General features: G+C 37.3%; 1 protein-coding gene across 1 annotated transcript; it reads right to left on the reverse strand.

Annotated features, from left to right (window-relative positions):
* Positions 1-467: 467 nt before the first annotated feature.
* Positions 468-6,859, reverse strand: adad2 (adenosine deaminase domain containing 2; the record flags this gene model as incomplete). The annotated part of the gene is made up of 10 exons (XM_083910481.1): positions 468-578; positions 693-825; positions 1,514-1,751; positions 1,994-2,208; positions 3,751-3,921; positions 4,198-4,348; positions 5,221-5,349; positions 5,620-5,749; positions 6,009-6,153; positions 6,708-6,859. 10 exons carry the CDS (start codon positions 6,857-6,859, stop codon positions 468-470), a joined length of 1,575 nt encoding a protein of 524 aa, XP_083766607.1.
* Positions 6,860-16,392: the final 9,533 nt, after the last annotated feature.

Raw genomic sequence — 16,392 nt, forward strand, 5'->3', positions numbered from 1 at the left:
CATAACATTAGGCTGATAAATGAGGGCATTTTCTTTTTCTTTTTCCCTTTTTAATTAAAAAGCGCTCTAGCGATATTTCAGCGTACGCAAATTAAATATTATCGGGTTTCTTTGCTCCATGTAACAAAGAGATCATTACAACTGAATCAAACAAAAACAAAATGACGTTAAGAAGACAACCAAGCAATTAATTGAGAAAATAATCGACAGATGAATCGTTATCTGCGTGGTTACTGTATATGGTTTGGATCATTACGAGCTTTGGCATCATTTTTATCATTTAAGCAACGTGTTTCCACCCATAACTCAAACCGACGACTTGACTGTGCTGCATAACCGTAAGTTTTTATTTTTCTCCACTTACACAAACTAAAAACTACATCAACGTAATAAATTAAATGTGGAATATTGTGTTAACAGAACATTAACAGGAACCTGAACCTGAACCCATTTTCTACTAAAACAGTTTAAGCACGAAAGCAGTCCACAAGTTTCTTTGAATTCCAAGGCCCAGCGTGGATGTTCTGAAAATGTTGCTTGACCAGATCTTTGGCAGCCTGGTAGGAAACAGCTTCCACCTATAAAAGCAACACATCATGACCAAAAACCCAGAAAAACTGCACTGGAACCTACTTTAGATACACTCAAATGCTGTAGAACTAGGGTTAGGGTGAGCTGACACACACACAAACCTTGACTCGGAGGTAAGTGGAGAGCTCCAGCAGATAACTGTGTCCACCCAACTGTGCAGCTCTGAGGAAGTAACTGTAGAGGGCTCTCTTACAAAGTCTGCTCGTGAAGCCAGGCCCACTCACAGAGGGAGAGCTGGGAAACAATCAGGGATATCACAATTTTTATTATTTCTTTTAGTGTCACATTTTTCCAAAAATATATTAGCATAATTCAAGAAATGTGAATGCAAGGCAATCACTTTAGAGACGAATTTGCCTGCTGCTTCTACATCCCTTAATTGAAGTCACCAACATCATCATAATGTGTCACAAGCAGCATCTTGTTTCACTTTAACTTTGCCTTTTTTCCAAACGGGTGCCATCCTTTCACTTCCTCTTCGCCCTCCACATCACCCACCATCTTTCTATTTTTACTTCATTGTTTGGAACACGGTGCAGACGTCAAACGGACACTTTAACCCACAGTGACGCCTAAAAAGAACAGTTCAAGCTGCAGGACAGTTGGCTGAAATATGCAAAAAAAAAAAAAAAAACACACACACACACTGTGGGAGTGCCAAAGCTGGATCTCTAATCTATTTTTAGCTGTAATCTCTGCTCAAGGACAACGCAGCCTCCAGTGAGAGGCGCGTCTGTGTTGTACTCCAGTTACTTGGACTTCTGCAGACTCCAGAGCTCACAGAGGCTGTAACGCCTGCAGCTCTGCCCAATCCCCGGAAACGGCTAAAGGAGTGTGATGATGATGAGGTGACCCCACAGTCAGATTCTGAGCGTCTCACTTGTCCCACAGTGTGCAGAAAACAGACTCACAGATATCTTACCCGTCGACAAGGAAACCCGTGCTACTGTCCAGAACTTCAATGTCCTTGTCACCGAGACACCAGTTGATGCTGAGGTCATCGTTCAGTAAGGACGATGCCACAGCAGGTCCCACGTAGTCGCCACAGAGGAAGACGATGGCTTGTTTCTTGTAGGACGGCAGCAGAACGTCGTCCCAGCCGTCGCCCATTCGCTTGTTGGTGAGATCAGACACTTCCTCGTTGGAGAGCTTCTGGTCTCCTGAATCAACACAACAACCCGAGTATGATTCCTTTAATCTTTCAGAGACATTAACACCAACTTCCTTACAACTCTGGCTATGTCAAAAGGTGGGGAAACTCAACCCAATACCACTTCTAAAGCGATTACCATTAATGAGACAGTTATCTGCCAGACTTGTACTTGGCTGCGAGCAGGAAGCTGTTATAGAGCAGATGTATAACTCTTGGCAAATAAGAGCAATTGTTTTTGAGGCTCTTTACCGAGCACCATGGTGGTGATGTAGAGCGGCTGGATGAAGTGGCTCAGTAACGCGCCCTGAACGCCGGTGAGGATCCAGCGACACAGCTTGTCACTTCCAGACACGCAGCAGATCCTGGCGCCAAAGTGGCTCGGGTCAAGGTAGGCGACAGGGACCAGCATGTCCTTGGTGTGATAGTGGAGCTTCACTGCCGTCCAGGTGCTGTTTGCAGATGACCTAAAGCAGGACATTACATAAACAAACAAATAGAAACAAAACAGAATAATAATATAACATTTCCATGTTTTTGTCATTGTAAGAACAACTTAACTTAAGGTTAATAATGTCACTTTTATGGATAATATTAATTATATTATATTATATTAATAACATGCTCTCCAGGTTTTCACCTCTTTCAATGTGATTATTTTTTGGTTTCTTAGCTTCATACAAACAAATAAGTAATTTTGGTTTGTAGACAAAACAACTCATTTTGAGGTTTCGGAAACAACATTTTTTCAACATATTATGACATTTGTGGATGAAACAATCTAACAGTTAATCAGAAAAACAGATAAACAAAGCACAAAAGGGCAATTATCAAGTTTATAGTTCTGAATCTATAAAGACATGTGAGGCACTGTATTAATTTCTATTTCTATTTAATTTAATAATTTAATTTCTCTCTTTTAAATTATTGACATTATATTGAAAAATGATGTATTTGATGATGTATTTCGACCTTAAACCTTGGTCAGTGTGTCCAGATTAGGGTTTATATATATATATATATATATACATATATATATATATATATACATGTATATGTGTATTTATATATATATATATATATATACATATATATATATATATACATATACATATATATATATATACATATACATATATACATATACATATATATATATATACATATACATATATATATACATATATATATATATATATACATATATATATACATATATATATATATATATATATACATATATATATATATATATATATATACATATATATATATATATACATATATATATATATATATACATATATACACATATATATATATATACATATATATATACATATATATATATACATATACATATATATATACATATATATATATATACATATACATATACATATATATATACATATATATATACATATATATATATATACATATACATATATATATACATATATATATACATATATATATATATATATACATATATATATATATATATACATATATATGTATATACATATACATATATATATACATATATATATACATATATATATATATATATACATATATATATATATATATATATATATATATACATATATATATATATATATACATATATACATATATATATACATATATACATATATATATATACATATATATATATATATATACATATATATATATATATACATATATACATATATATATATATACATACATATATATACATATATATATATATATACATATATACATATATATATATATACATACATATATATACATATATATATATATATACATATATACATATATATATATATACATACATATATATATATATATATACATACATATATACATATATATATATATACATATATATATATATATATATATATGTATACACATCATAGTTGATAAAGCAATACCTCAACTTCTTGTAAGTTTAACAAAAATAGCACACATTGGACGGTAAGTGGGTGCTGTACTTGAAGTAGAAGTTCTTGGCGGCTCCTTCAGGACACTGATTGGTGTAGAGGTGCAGGCTGATGTGGACTTTGAGCTGAAGCTGATGGCTGTCTGCACTGCTCTCGAAGATGCACTTCTCCTTGGCCTTTGGATCGACATCAAAGAAAAGCATCACCTGTTTGTACAGGAACCTGAGCAGAAAGCAGAAGAATCTCAGTTCAGCTCTGCACACCAGCAAAAATCTGCTTTCTCTAAGCAACAAAAAAGCTATGTTTTCCCAACAGGAATTCATCTTTAATACAGAGAAAAACAGAGCAGTTACTCATTTATTTATCACGCAAATTGAACAGTTATAGGCCAGACGATTATACATTTTCTTTTCTCTACATATTCTGAGCTACACATAGACTGTGTAAATATGCTTTAGTTTTCATGTGCATGCTCATTCATCCAGGAGGAGTCTGTACCTGAGCAGAGCCCGCCTCGCGATGATGATGGCGTGACAGTCGTGGACCATCGTCCCATTGAAGCGAAGCCACTTGTTGCAGCTTGAGTGTCCGGCTCCCAGTGCCACAACCCTGGAGTGATTACACACAGGACCTGCTGTATCCAACACTTCTGTGGAGGAAATTAAACTGGTTTTCATTCAAATTTATCAACTTGAGACAAGACACACAAGGGGCATCGAACTGTGGTCAGAGCAGTGAGTGACCGTAACAAGAAATAATACATTTTAAAGCAATGGTTAGAATGTCAAAGCACTATAATAACACACTATTCTAATCAGTCTCAATTCAAACCAAAGGGGGACAAAGGACTCACAGCGTCTCCATCAATCATGCAGGTTTTCATGAAGGAAAAAAAAAAAAAGAACTGCAGCTCAAGATGGAAAAAAATTCATTCATGCACTAAACTAGAATTGAAAATGAGCATGTCCAAATATTTAATAGACTCATGCAATTATGACTGGTCGTTCGTCAATCACAGGTATGAATTTATAGAAACTAGAGAAAGATATAGTGAGACAGATGGTGAAAATGCTTCTTAGATGCATCAGATTCCTTTGTAAAAATCTGTATCTATTTGCGTCATGTTCACTCACACCAGTGTCAAATAGCAGTCTCAGTATTAAATACACATTAATTAAAATATTTATAAAATGACACAGAACTAGCAGAGCAGCAAATATTAATATTGTGATTATTTCTCCACTAACATCAGCTGGTGGACTCATAGAGACACACCTGATCTCTGCAGCAGCTCTCTCTCTGCTCACAGACAAATTATGTTTCATATAAAGAATAATTTTCCATCAAAACGAGCTGAGAAGGCAGACGTAGACATTTCTCTACAGCTTCAGCAGAACAATGTGGCTCTACTGTCATGTGTATCCCAGACACATCACTTTGTTGTTGTCAATATACAGTATATACAGAACTTGTTTTCAGTAAACAAAACCTTTTTATGAAACAGGTACACAGGGAACTCACCTGTTACTAAGACAAATGCTGCCATGTGGCTCTTGCAGCCATGGAATTCAGGAAACATCTTCAGAAGGCTGTCAAACTTCTCACTACTTATCGCTGCCATGTGTTTCTTGTGCCACTCACTTCTCCACTCTGCGAGAAACACAGACACAAATATCTGCTGGCAATGCAGAATTTATTTATTCTACCCCTGAGAAACCAGAACAAAGAACTTTTACAAAGATGATCCTGAAATGAGACCAGTTCAGGTGACAGTGTTTGACTTAGGCTTTTAGTTATGAGCGACAGAGTAGCATGAGAGAGTTGACCTTGGATGCAAGTTACAAGAAAAAAATAATTACATAAGTATGAGATTAAGCTTTATTGCATATCTTAATCCCCCAGTGGGAGATACTACTGCACCTTCAGGCTTCACTCTGTCGTCTTGATTGTTGTTGTAGTCCTTGTCCTTCTCTTCTTCCAAGATGACGCTTTCAGGCGGGGACATACAAGGGCTCGAGAGGACAGCTGCTTCCTCAATTGACTCCTCGTCCTTAAACACAACATTTATTTCATAGCTTTCCAGCTCGTCGATGAAGGATAATTTTCATGTAAAGCATTGAAATATACATGTGATAATTAGATTTTCACATTCAGAAATGAGCAACAGTTTGTGACAAACTACGTCTGACACATAGTTACAACATTACATTTGATGTGGGAAATTTGGTGATGAAACAACACCCTAAAGTGCTTGTGCAACAGCACTTCAATTCTGGGAAATTCTGACACAGTTCTTCGCAATTATTTACCTCATCTTCCAACAGGACGTCGCCAGGTTCATCCTCGTCGATGTCCAGGTTGAAAACCCTCTCTCTTCTGGTTCTATCACGTTCCTCCAAAGGTGAAGCCTCTTTTTCTTTGACATCGTCTCTGGAGGCGGAATGTATATCTTTCCTGGACAAACAGGGATAGAAAAAATAGATGATGGGAAGTCTGGATAAAGCAAGTATTGGGTTTTAGGGTGAGGCTCAAGAGAAAGGCATCCTTAGGAAGCTCAAGAGTGGCTAATTAATCATCACGTACATGAAGCATGTCACAACCAAATGAGCCAGAAGGTTGTCCACTGTCCTGAAACCACTGGTGCACTCATTAATGGGTTTCAGGAACTGACAGTGTGTGGACACACTGGGCAGCAGAACCCTCAGTAACAAGCATCGATGACACCATAAAAGACAAGCTGCTGTTGTTAAAGAAGCAGTTACTGCCTGCTCATATTGACCTGAGCTTTTTGATGTTTTCTCTGAAGTGAGAAGAACTGAGAGTCCATTTGAAATGTCTGGTGAAAAAATAATAAGGCCAACACTAAAATATGATGAAACTCTGTACTCTTAAAAGATCAGTTATTAAAACTGCAAAGTACCAGAAACACATAACGATGACTGTACAATTAGGAACAATCTAGAGGTGTTTCTGTAAGTGCCGTTCAACAGTGAAACCTTTAACATCACCTCTGGCCAGAGGCACCGTTGTAAAATGGTTCATCATCCGTCATGCAGAGCTGAAGACGGCGAAGGTGCAAGCTTGATTCAAAGTCTGGCAGAGGATGAAACCTGTTAACGCCTCTCCTCGGACTGTGTTTAAGTACGTCCTGAGCCTCCATCGCTTTCAAGCAAACTGTAGAAAAATTAAATATTATTAGCACTGTACTGCTATCATTAATAATACAACAGTTCAATACCTCTTTTTAATTAAGAGCTACTTCGATTTCAGGGACATAATGACTATGATTATATGATTTAAAAGTAACAGTAAATATCATATCTTGCTACTTTATTTCTGAACAGAATGAGCCATCAAATCAATGATACAAGTCTGAATTGTATGTATTATGTATTCAGTTATAAAACATGCATTGTTGATTCTGTCAGATTTAGGAGAATATTATTCACTTTGTAGAGGTTCTGCAATTCCACAACAATGGTGTCATCATTTCCATTTATCCATCCATTTAATGCAAATGAAGAATGTTAATAATAAATGTATTGATAATGTTTACAATGGCTCTGTTCATTTCATGTATGTCAGGACAGTGAGACAGTGAGTTGACATGCACCTGAAGACTGAGGAAGCTAAATGGAACACAGCCATGAGCCATCATTAAATTAATTATTCAAACCTGTGAAGAAATCACTACAACGCTAAAAACAATACTATTTCAGCTTGCAAAAATTAATTATACCACTTTACAGTTTAAGAACTGATAAAATAATTTAACAAAAAGACAAAACTCTGACAACAATCAGCAGTAATATTAAAAATTCATTGCAAGCCTATTTTAATTAATCTTATCACTGTAGCTAATTGGGCCTACCGGATTCCTGCTAGCCCTCTATTATTAATTAAGCTACCGTAGGCTAATCACTGCCTAAATATCATTCAGTGTCAAACATTATCCATAATGTTACACTTAGGTGTTAAGAAACAATTATTATCCGCTTTTTTCACCACGAAACAAGAAAAGTTAAGAAAGTGGAGCAAGTTTAGCTAACGTTCCACTGTTTAGCAGGTGAGTATTTTCGCTAGCATGTTTCGCTAGCATCCACTTACACGTCAAAGCGTTTGTTTTTCCGCAAGAATAACGTGATCAGAGAGGATGTGGTTGATTCTTTAATGTGAACATTAAGGTGAAACGATTGTTGTTTAACTGCCACGTCGTTTAAGAAGTTTACCTTTAGTTGAACTGTTTGTTTTTGCTGTCCACAAGACACGAGCGGTCAAGTTTCACCGTCATTCATTCAGCTTTGGTAAATTCAGCGAAGCGAGCAAATATGCGGGGTGGAACAACTTCCGGTTTTCAAAATAAAACCGGATATAGAAAACACTATGAATTAACACAAAAAACGCATGTTACTAGTGTATCTTCACTGGGAATCCATCAAATATCCTGCATCAATTAAAAAATGAATAACAGCAGTTGGAAAAATAAAACAATCTTTAATTTCTGAACTGTGAGCTCCAAACTTGTATTTTTATTTATGTATTATTTTATATAATAGAATAATAATTACAAGCTACAGATAAGACTAGGCTGTTAATACATTAGTTTATTGTCTACGACATTATTATAAGTTAAAGTTAACACATATATCCTTTTGACCATTACTTCCAGCTATTTTGATGGTGTCATTTTATACATGGCAACGCTGGGTTGTCATAGGGTGGTAAACATCACAATAACAATAGTATCAGATCCCCGTCGATGCTGTGACGTCTTTGTTTATGTCACCGTTTCTGTTTGGAATGGAGATTGAATCTGAGAAACGAGAGGGGGAATGAAAAGGGCAGATCTGTCCGTCATGTTTTATGTATGCGAGCAGTAAATAAGCAAATAGGTACAGAGTGGTTTTTGAAGAATTCTATGAATTTAGAATTGTTTGTTTTTTTTGTTTTTTTTGCAGAGATCCCCTGATCATTGCAAAACCAACACTGAACTCCATTTCGCTTGGTTCACCTTCAAAAGAAAAGAAACAGGCCTCAGATCTGTCTCTCCTGAACCTAATTACGCCGGCTGTCTCATGAGTGCGTGTGTGTGTGTGTGTGTGTGTGTGTGTGTGTGTGTGTGTGTGTGTGTGTGTGTGTGTGTGTGTGTGTGTGTGTGTGTGTGTGTGTGTGTGTGTGTGTGTGTGTGTGTGTGTGTGTGTGCGCAGAAAGTGTCTCACATGTGACAAACGTTCTGCTGTGAAATATGAAGTCACTCACACCCTGAGAATAGGCTGCTGAGACGCCACGGAAACTATCCCGAGTGTCGTCTTCCTTTTAAACATCACCTCCTCTCTCCCCTGACTCCCTCCTCTTTGTCTTCTCCTGTCTATGAAGCTCTCTCTTCTCTCTCCTCACGGTTGTTTGCTTTCACAGACACTTTCTCCCTTAAAGATGTCTCTGTTTATTCTTATTTCTTTTTTTTAAAGGAGAATAATGAAACAGCGCGCACAACACACACACACACACACACACACACACACACACACACACACACACACACACACACACACACACACACACACGACCCTAACAACTCAATCCAGTATGTTGTCTCCTGTCCTCAGGGAAACACTTTGGTAAATACATGGTGACAGCTTTTTATTTTGTGTGTGCTGGAATGTGGACAAGAAAAAGTGTGAAGTATTGAGCTTGTTGTTTTTTAAACATATGTCAATGTGTGTGTGTGTGTGTGTGTGTGTGTGTGTGTGTGTGTGTGTGTGTGTGTGTGTGTGTGTGTGTGTGTGTGTGTGTGTGTGTGTGTGTGTGTGTGTGTGTGTGTGTGTTGGTGGGCTTGATGTGTGAAAAACACAAACATCTATGCACCGTCATGGATAACACTGGAGAATCAATTTATGCTAATTATTCAGAACATTCACAGAGCATCATCACAGTCCTTTTCCTCTGTATCCATCACTAATGTCTTCGTTTATTTCCCACTGTTATCAGACTCTTTAACAGCTGATAGGAGTCATAATAATGGACTATAATACTATATCACCTGACTCCTACCATTTTGCACATCTATACTCATCATTATCATGTTTCATAATTCACTGTATAATACAACAGATGTCTATTTCTATTGCACTGCCCGTATTATGTGTTATTTTATTACTTTATTTGTCTATTATTAACCCTACAACAATATCGCTCAAATTCAAAACACCATCACTGACACCGGGTGATATTTACCCGAGATAATAAATACACCCAATAAAAAGTATATCAATACATATATAAAATATATCAAATTTAAAAAGTGGTGTTCTAGGGTTAAGATAAAATTGATCCTTTATTAATCCCACTGTGGGACAGGTAAAGATAAAGATAATAAATAATAAACGTGCAATTACAAGAAAGTACACTATAGGGAGATATTAACAATAAGTATAATATACTATATAATACTATAAAAAAGTAAAAAGAATCTACATTATCGATAGTTTCCAGAATATTGATATTGATAAATTATAAACAGAGATAGAACATGGGATATTATGTATGTATATTGCACTTTATAGTTATATTTTTGACAAAAATGTTGTTAAAAAAAATCTATTTCTTTGACTTTTAACTCGGGCATTTGTGTGGACAGCAAGAAAGAAAGAATTTCTAAACTGATCACCTGACCGTTGTGATCCAGCATCAGACTAAGGCAGTAGTTACTAATTCAGTGTGATTAAAACTGTTATGTGATGAATAATTTACGCGTACACAGAACTGTGCAAAAGTCCTGATAAAAAGAAAGATTTTTAACGACTTCACTCTTGTTGTTGCTCTTAATGCAGACGACGTTTCCAGATCTCTGTCTCTGTTTATGTCGCACAAGTGACATCAGCGTGAATGACTGATTGTTTCCCCCCCAGTATAATATATATATACTGTATATATTATAATAAGACTTTGACATACATGCACAGCATTTTCACATACATATTACCACTCAACTGAGAGACAGAGACAGAGAGAGAGAGAGAGACTCACGCTGGTGAATAAAATATGAAATTTAGAATTGGGGGGGAAACTCATTTCCAACTGGGTCACTAACTCCATGCACAAGTGAACACATATAATTGGACATTCATATATTTTCTTAAACTAATTTGACAGGCCTTTCCCCAGGCTCACCACTAGAGGGTAAAAAATAATAATAAATTAAAAATCCTTTGTTAATGTAGTCCGTTGGTTTATTTCTGATACTCACACAACAGCCTAGAACAGAGAGGAGGAGGAGAGAGGGATGGAGAATGGAACTTCACTTCTGTTCTATACGAAATATGAGTTGTTACAGCAGTTGTGGAACATGTGTTCTTCTATAAAATATGAGAAGACAACAGGATTCATGGAAAACAACACACAGGTCAAACTACACTCCACTATAGCTTGTATTTATCTTTTAAAGGTCCAGTACGTAACTGTTGGCAGAACATGTATATCAGTATGTTGTATTAGTGTATGCAAGCTTTAAAATTAAAACTATAACATGGTTTTCATAGCCTTAAGGCCCTGGTAAAGACCCGACATGCAGGCTGTGCGTGCAGCCTAGATTTTGTTAGATTACCAGGGGCTTTAGATGAAAACAGTGTACGTATATAACAGCCGTGCTGCCATTTTGTGCCGCCATGTTTCTACAGCAGCTCCGAGTATGCGTCCTCTCTGGTACGTGAAGGCCACCATAGTTTCCCTGAAATGTGCCGTCTCGAGTGCACACTTTAATCTCTGCAAATAGTTTATGAAATCCTGACTGTGCTCAGGGTGTACGTAACACCGAGAGCATTATATCACAGAAAGAGAGAGAGATTGCTAACACGAGCATGGCGTCTAAATCTAATCCAGGAGGAAGGACACAGTGTCAGAGTAAAACTGATTATGCACTATATTTCATTGTCCCACCCTTGCAGCTCTTTTTTTTTCCCTGAGCACAGAGGTTTGGACTTTAGGAGGAGCTTTACGCAGTCAAAGTCCGGCAGCACCTCCTCTTTCTTTCTCTGACTCCCTCGTGTAGCTGCTGCTGCTGCTGCTGCTGCTGCCTCATGCATCTTTCAAAGATGAGAGGGCGGCTCACATCCTCACATCCTCACATCCTCACATCACATATGATGAGGAGGGCGAAACTCGAGACGGATGAAGGTGAAACTCTAGGCATCGGGAAACCTGAGCCCACATATAATGTAAAATATAAATACACTGTATTAAAAATAGTGAACCATGCGTTCGCTCTCTCTCTTTTTCTTTTTTTTCCCCCGTGTGAATCGTGGGAATCACGACGCAGGATTTCTGCGCCGCACTCGGTGAATCTCATCAGGATAATCATTGGCACAGAGGCGTCTGAGGCAGGAGCATCTGCCTCTCCTTCTGTTGACCTCCCCCTACCTCATCCTCTCCTCCAGCACATTCTCCAGCTTCACCTCCTCTCCTTATATTCCTTCTTTGTCATCTGCGACCAGGAGAGTTGGTGCAGTAAGTAAGGAATAAAGCAGAGATTAAAGGTGACTGGATGGATGCTCAAAGAAGCAGATGTGGTCACATAAAAGCAGTATTAGAAACATGAAGGATTCTCAGCCCGTGCAGTAAACTATAGATAGATATGATCTGTGCATTAGCAGAACGTCCGGTTGCAAGTCATCGTCGTATCACCTTACATATAGAATATTCAGTGGCTGCTGAGACACTGCATCTAAAAAAAAGTCATCTTTCTCGATGATGACATGATTTTTAAATATTAAACTGTGCTGTCGAAGACTCCTGGCTGTCAGACGCTGACCTTTTTGTTATCACATCTTCAGATGATAGATGTGTCTGTGTAAGCAGGAGAAACATATTAACTGGGCAGCAGAGAGAGACGCTGTGAGGAGACGTATTAACGCCTGAACACGATGACGACGGCGACGAGGAGGAGGAAGAGGAGGAGGAAGAGGAGGAGGCTCCTCTTTTATTAAACCACTCACAACTATTTTGTGCATGAAATGAAAAAATGGTCACAAATGTCAGTAAACACTTTTAAAAACTTATTTTTATAGACCGGCCTTTATGTGACGCTGTCTTTTTATACAAGCACCGCAAATCAAGGTCATATTTGTTTTATTCATACTGTTTATATATGTGTGTATGTAATGTGATGTAAAAGCACTTTGTAAACTGTTGTTTATATACAAATAAAGGTATTATTATGTATTTCCTGAAGAGTTAACAGTGTCAACCGCAGTTGTGTCATGATTTTTTTCTTGAATAGCACACAATGTTAATTGTTTATTTAATGTTCCATAATGTGAAAACAGACGATGAATGAGCGGTAAAACTTATCACGGTGTTTTAACTCACGTCGCTGCAGGAAGTCGGCGAATCAGCGTCTTTGTCGTCAGAGAGGAGAGAGTTGGAATTTTCTGGGCCTGTTTTTGGACAAAGAACAAACAAAATGTGATTTTAAATATGTTATATACTGTTCAAATTTAACATCTACAGTTTAAATTGTACATAGACTATGTTAACATGCAGTATAACTGTCAGATATTGAAGGTTATTCTGGGAAAATTGGCCAAATGGAACATTTTCTGCTCCTTTTATTGTTAAAATAAGCAAAGATGGACATTTTAAGGCTTAGATTTCAAAGAGTTAAAGATTTTAACATTAATAAGCAACTGGTCATCGTTCCTTTCTCTTTATCTATGAAGCACTGAGATCTGAGTGAACACAAGCAAACGTCGAATTATACGTCTATAGAATTGAGTGCAATGAAACAGAATTACAGAATAAGGGGAATATTTTCACACGTGTGCAGAACAGATTCAAAATTACACAGTGGGTGAAATGTGTGTGTGTGTGTGTGTGGGGGGGGGGGGGATGGGAGCTCGTCTAAGTCGGCCACAGTAAGAGATGGAGCACGATGCACATTCAGGATGCAAGGATGCCTATAGTATGGCACACTTACAACAGAGGGCTTTCAAGGGCACTGCAGTGTACGCCGTGTTTGCTTTAAACCAGGTACTCGATATGGAGACGAGTCACAGAGACGCTGATGAAGAGGGGGTTTGTGGATTTCTGTAAATGTGTATGATGCATGTGATGGAAAACAGAGAGAGAGAGAGGGGGGCATCTGTGAGACATCGGCCCGGCTCACTCATATTAATTAAACATCAGTGGCCGGTGGGACGTCAATCACAAAGCACTGAACCGACTGGCGGATGAATTCCGGCAAAATCCTCGCGTTGGACTGAGACTCTGCTTCCAAAAATAGGGCTGCATTGATTAAACATGAATGCATGTGTAATTCTTTGATGAGTTTGTGTGTGTGTGTGTGTGTGCACTGGGTCTTTCCCCAGAGCGGTTCAGTTCTGTTCCTCACCAAGGTGACGCTGGTTACCATGGCAGCAACATCAGCTCCGATTCTCTCCCTCTCTCCTTCCTGTTCCTCCTCTCTTTCTCTCTCCACCTCCTCCTCCTCCTTCTTCGTCGGTCGGTCGGTCGGTCTGGAAACAGTCCACCAGCAATCACTGACATGACACAGTTGTTCCTCTGCCAGGACTTTGTTATCTGTGGCAGAGAGAGATTGAAATTATGGAAATGTCACACACACACAGGCGAGCGCCGTCCAACAACTCAGGAGTAACAGACATGTTTGACTTCTTTCTGCATGTCCTCCATCTGCAAGACAACGGATAGATGTTATCCTCTCTGGCGTCCATTTGTCTTCTTTTCATTTAGTTTGAACAACGAATCGACGGAGGCCACAAAAAGACGTGAGCAGATAGAGGAGAGGAGAGATTTCCATTCCCAGTAGAAATCAATAGACTGAGATCTAACGTTATGGGAATTTGTGTGTGTGTCTTTATAAAGACAGAATGTGGACATTGCCTAAAACAGAGTGCTGGAGGGTAATCAATACTGACTCTAAATGATGGCTATAATGGGACAGTGGCTGTGTGGGACACTGCTGCACTCATGTGTGTGTGTGTGTGTGTGTGTGTGTAGAGGATGCAGTGCTGGTATTTGATCCTGTGTGAGTGTGACCTCCACTGCAGCGAGCGAGCACAGAGAGGGTGTGGTTGGTTCATGGGCAGACAGGGTCCCAGTCTGAGTCCTGGGTGTACGATAACAGTAATTCAATTGAGCTGGCGAGGCTGGACCACTGGGATTCACTGCTGCCTGTGGGTAAGTGTAAGTGTGTGTGTGTGTTTTAGTCATTAGGCAACCTGATCCTCTCGGCTCTCTCCTCAGGTCTGAATGAATAAGTGATCAAGGTCTGCACTGTGTTGTGTGTATCTGAGTTGGTCTTTTTTCCCCCCATCAACCTACTTCCTTTGTCCCCTATTTCCATTTCACCGTCTTTTTTATTTAAGTTAAACGAGGTAAGAAGCAGATTCAACATTAAAGGAAAACAGCCGTGAGCATGTGACCAACACAGATTATACGGAAGAATAAAATAAGTGTCACATGTTAATAATTCTCAGAAGAAAAGTCAGAATTCTGAGATTAAAGTGAGATTAAATTAAAAAAAATCTGAATTCTTAGATTAAAAAAAAATCTGAATTCTGAAATTAAAGACAGAAGATTAAAGAAAAGAAATTCAGAATTCAGAGATTAAATTTAAAAAAGGTCTGAATTCAGTGAAGTCAAAATTCTGAGATTATAAAATTCTGAATTCTGAAATTAAAGCAATAATTCTGAGATGAAAGAAAAAGTCAGAATTCTGAGATCGAAGTCAGAAAATCCGACTTTAATCTCAGAAATGATGCCGTTTTATTTCTTTTACATGTGGCCCTAAAACAACTGTGCAGTACGACACATATAAACAAAAGGTAAATAAATGTGAATAAAGAAACACGCCACGCACACGTCTTCATCACAGTTAAGATTTATTTCATTCAACATTTCACATTACAAATATTTAAAAATTATGCATACTGTTATAAATAGTTGGCTGCAAACAATTAAATAACATTAGATTTTTCTTTTTCCGTTTCACTAGCACTTCTACAGACCAACTCCTAGAAATATGGACATATCTGTATTACATAACTTAATTAGAAAGAAAAAAATACAAAAATAGGAACTTATAAAGTGAAATGACAATAAAAATTAAGGTGATATCTTAAGTAAAAAAATGCTATTAATAAATACAACAACCTTCCCATACACAGTTAAAAACTATTGAAATCTTGCCATTAAGTAACATTAACAGACAAATATTTAAATATTTATTTTCCTTCAGAAAATGTGAACCATATATTGTGGAGCACAATATAGCAATTAGTAAAAACTAGACACTTTAACATATTAAAAGCTTCACCTCAAAAATATAACAAAAATCTGATCAAAATTATAAAAATCAATTATACATTCCAATTAAAAATATACCAATAAACAGCTAAATACATTGTTGACCTAATAATTACAATGCAATCAATCACAGTAGCTCAAAAATAAACAAAAACAAAAAAATAAGCAAATGAGCACAAAACCTTTTTAATGTTTTAAAAATAACTTCAATTATTTATATTAGTACAAATAGTTTTGATTTCTTTTCTTTTTTACAAACACCAGCATGAAAAGGATTACAATAACAGTAGAAAATGACTGTGAAAAACATATTAACATCTTCCTTTAATTAAATGTCTGCAATTAAAAATGGCATTAAAGAATTACATTGCAAAG

The sequence above is a fragment of the Microchirus variegatus genome (genome assembly GCF_963457635.1).
Source record: "Microchirus variegatus genome assembly, chromosome: 2".
NCBI classification, from domain to species: domain Eukaryota; kingdom Metazoa; phylum Chordata; class Actinopteri; order Pleuronectiformes; family Soleidae; genus Microchirus; species Microchirus variegatus.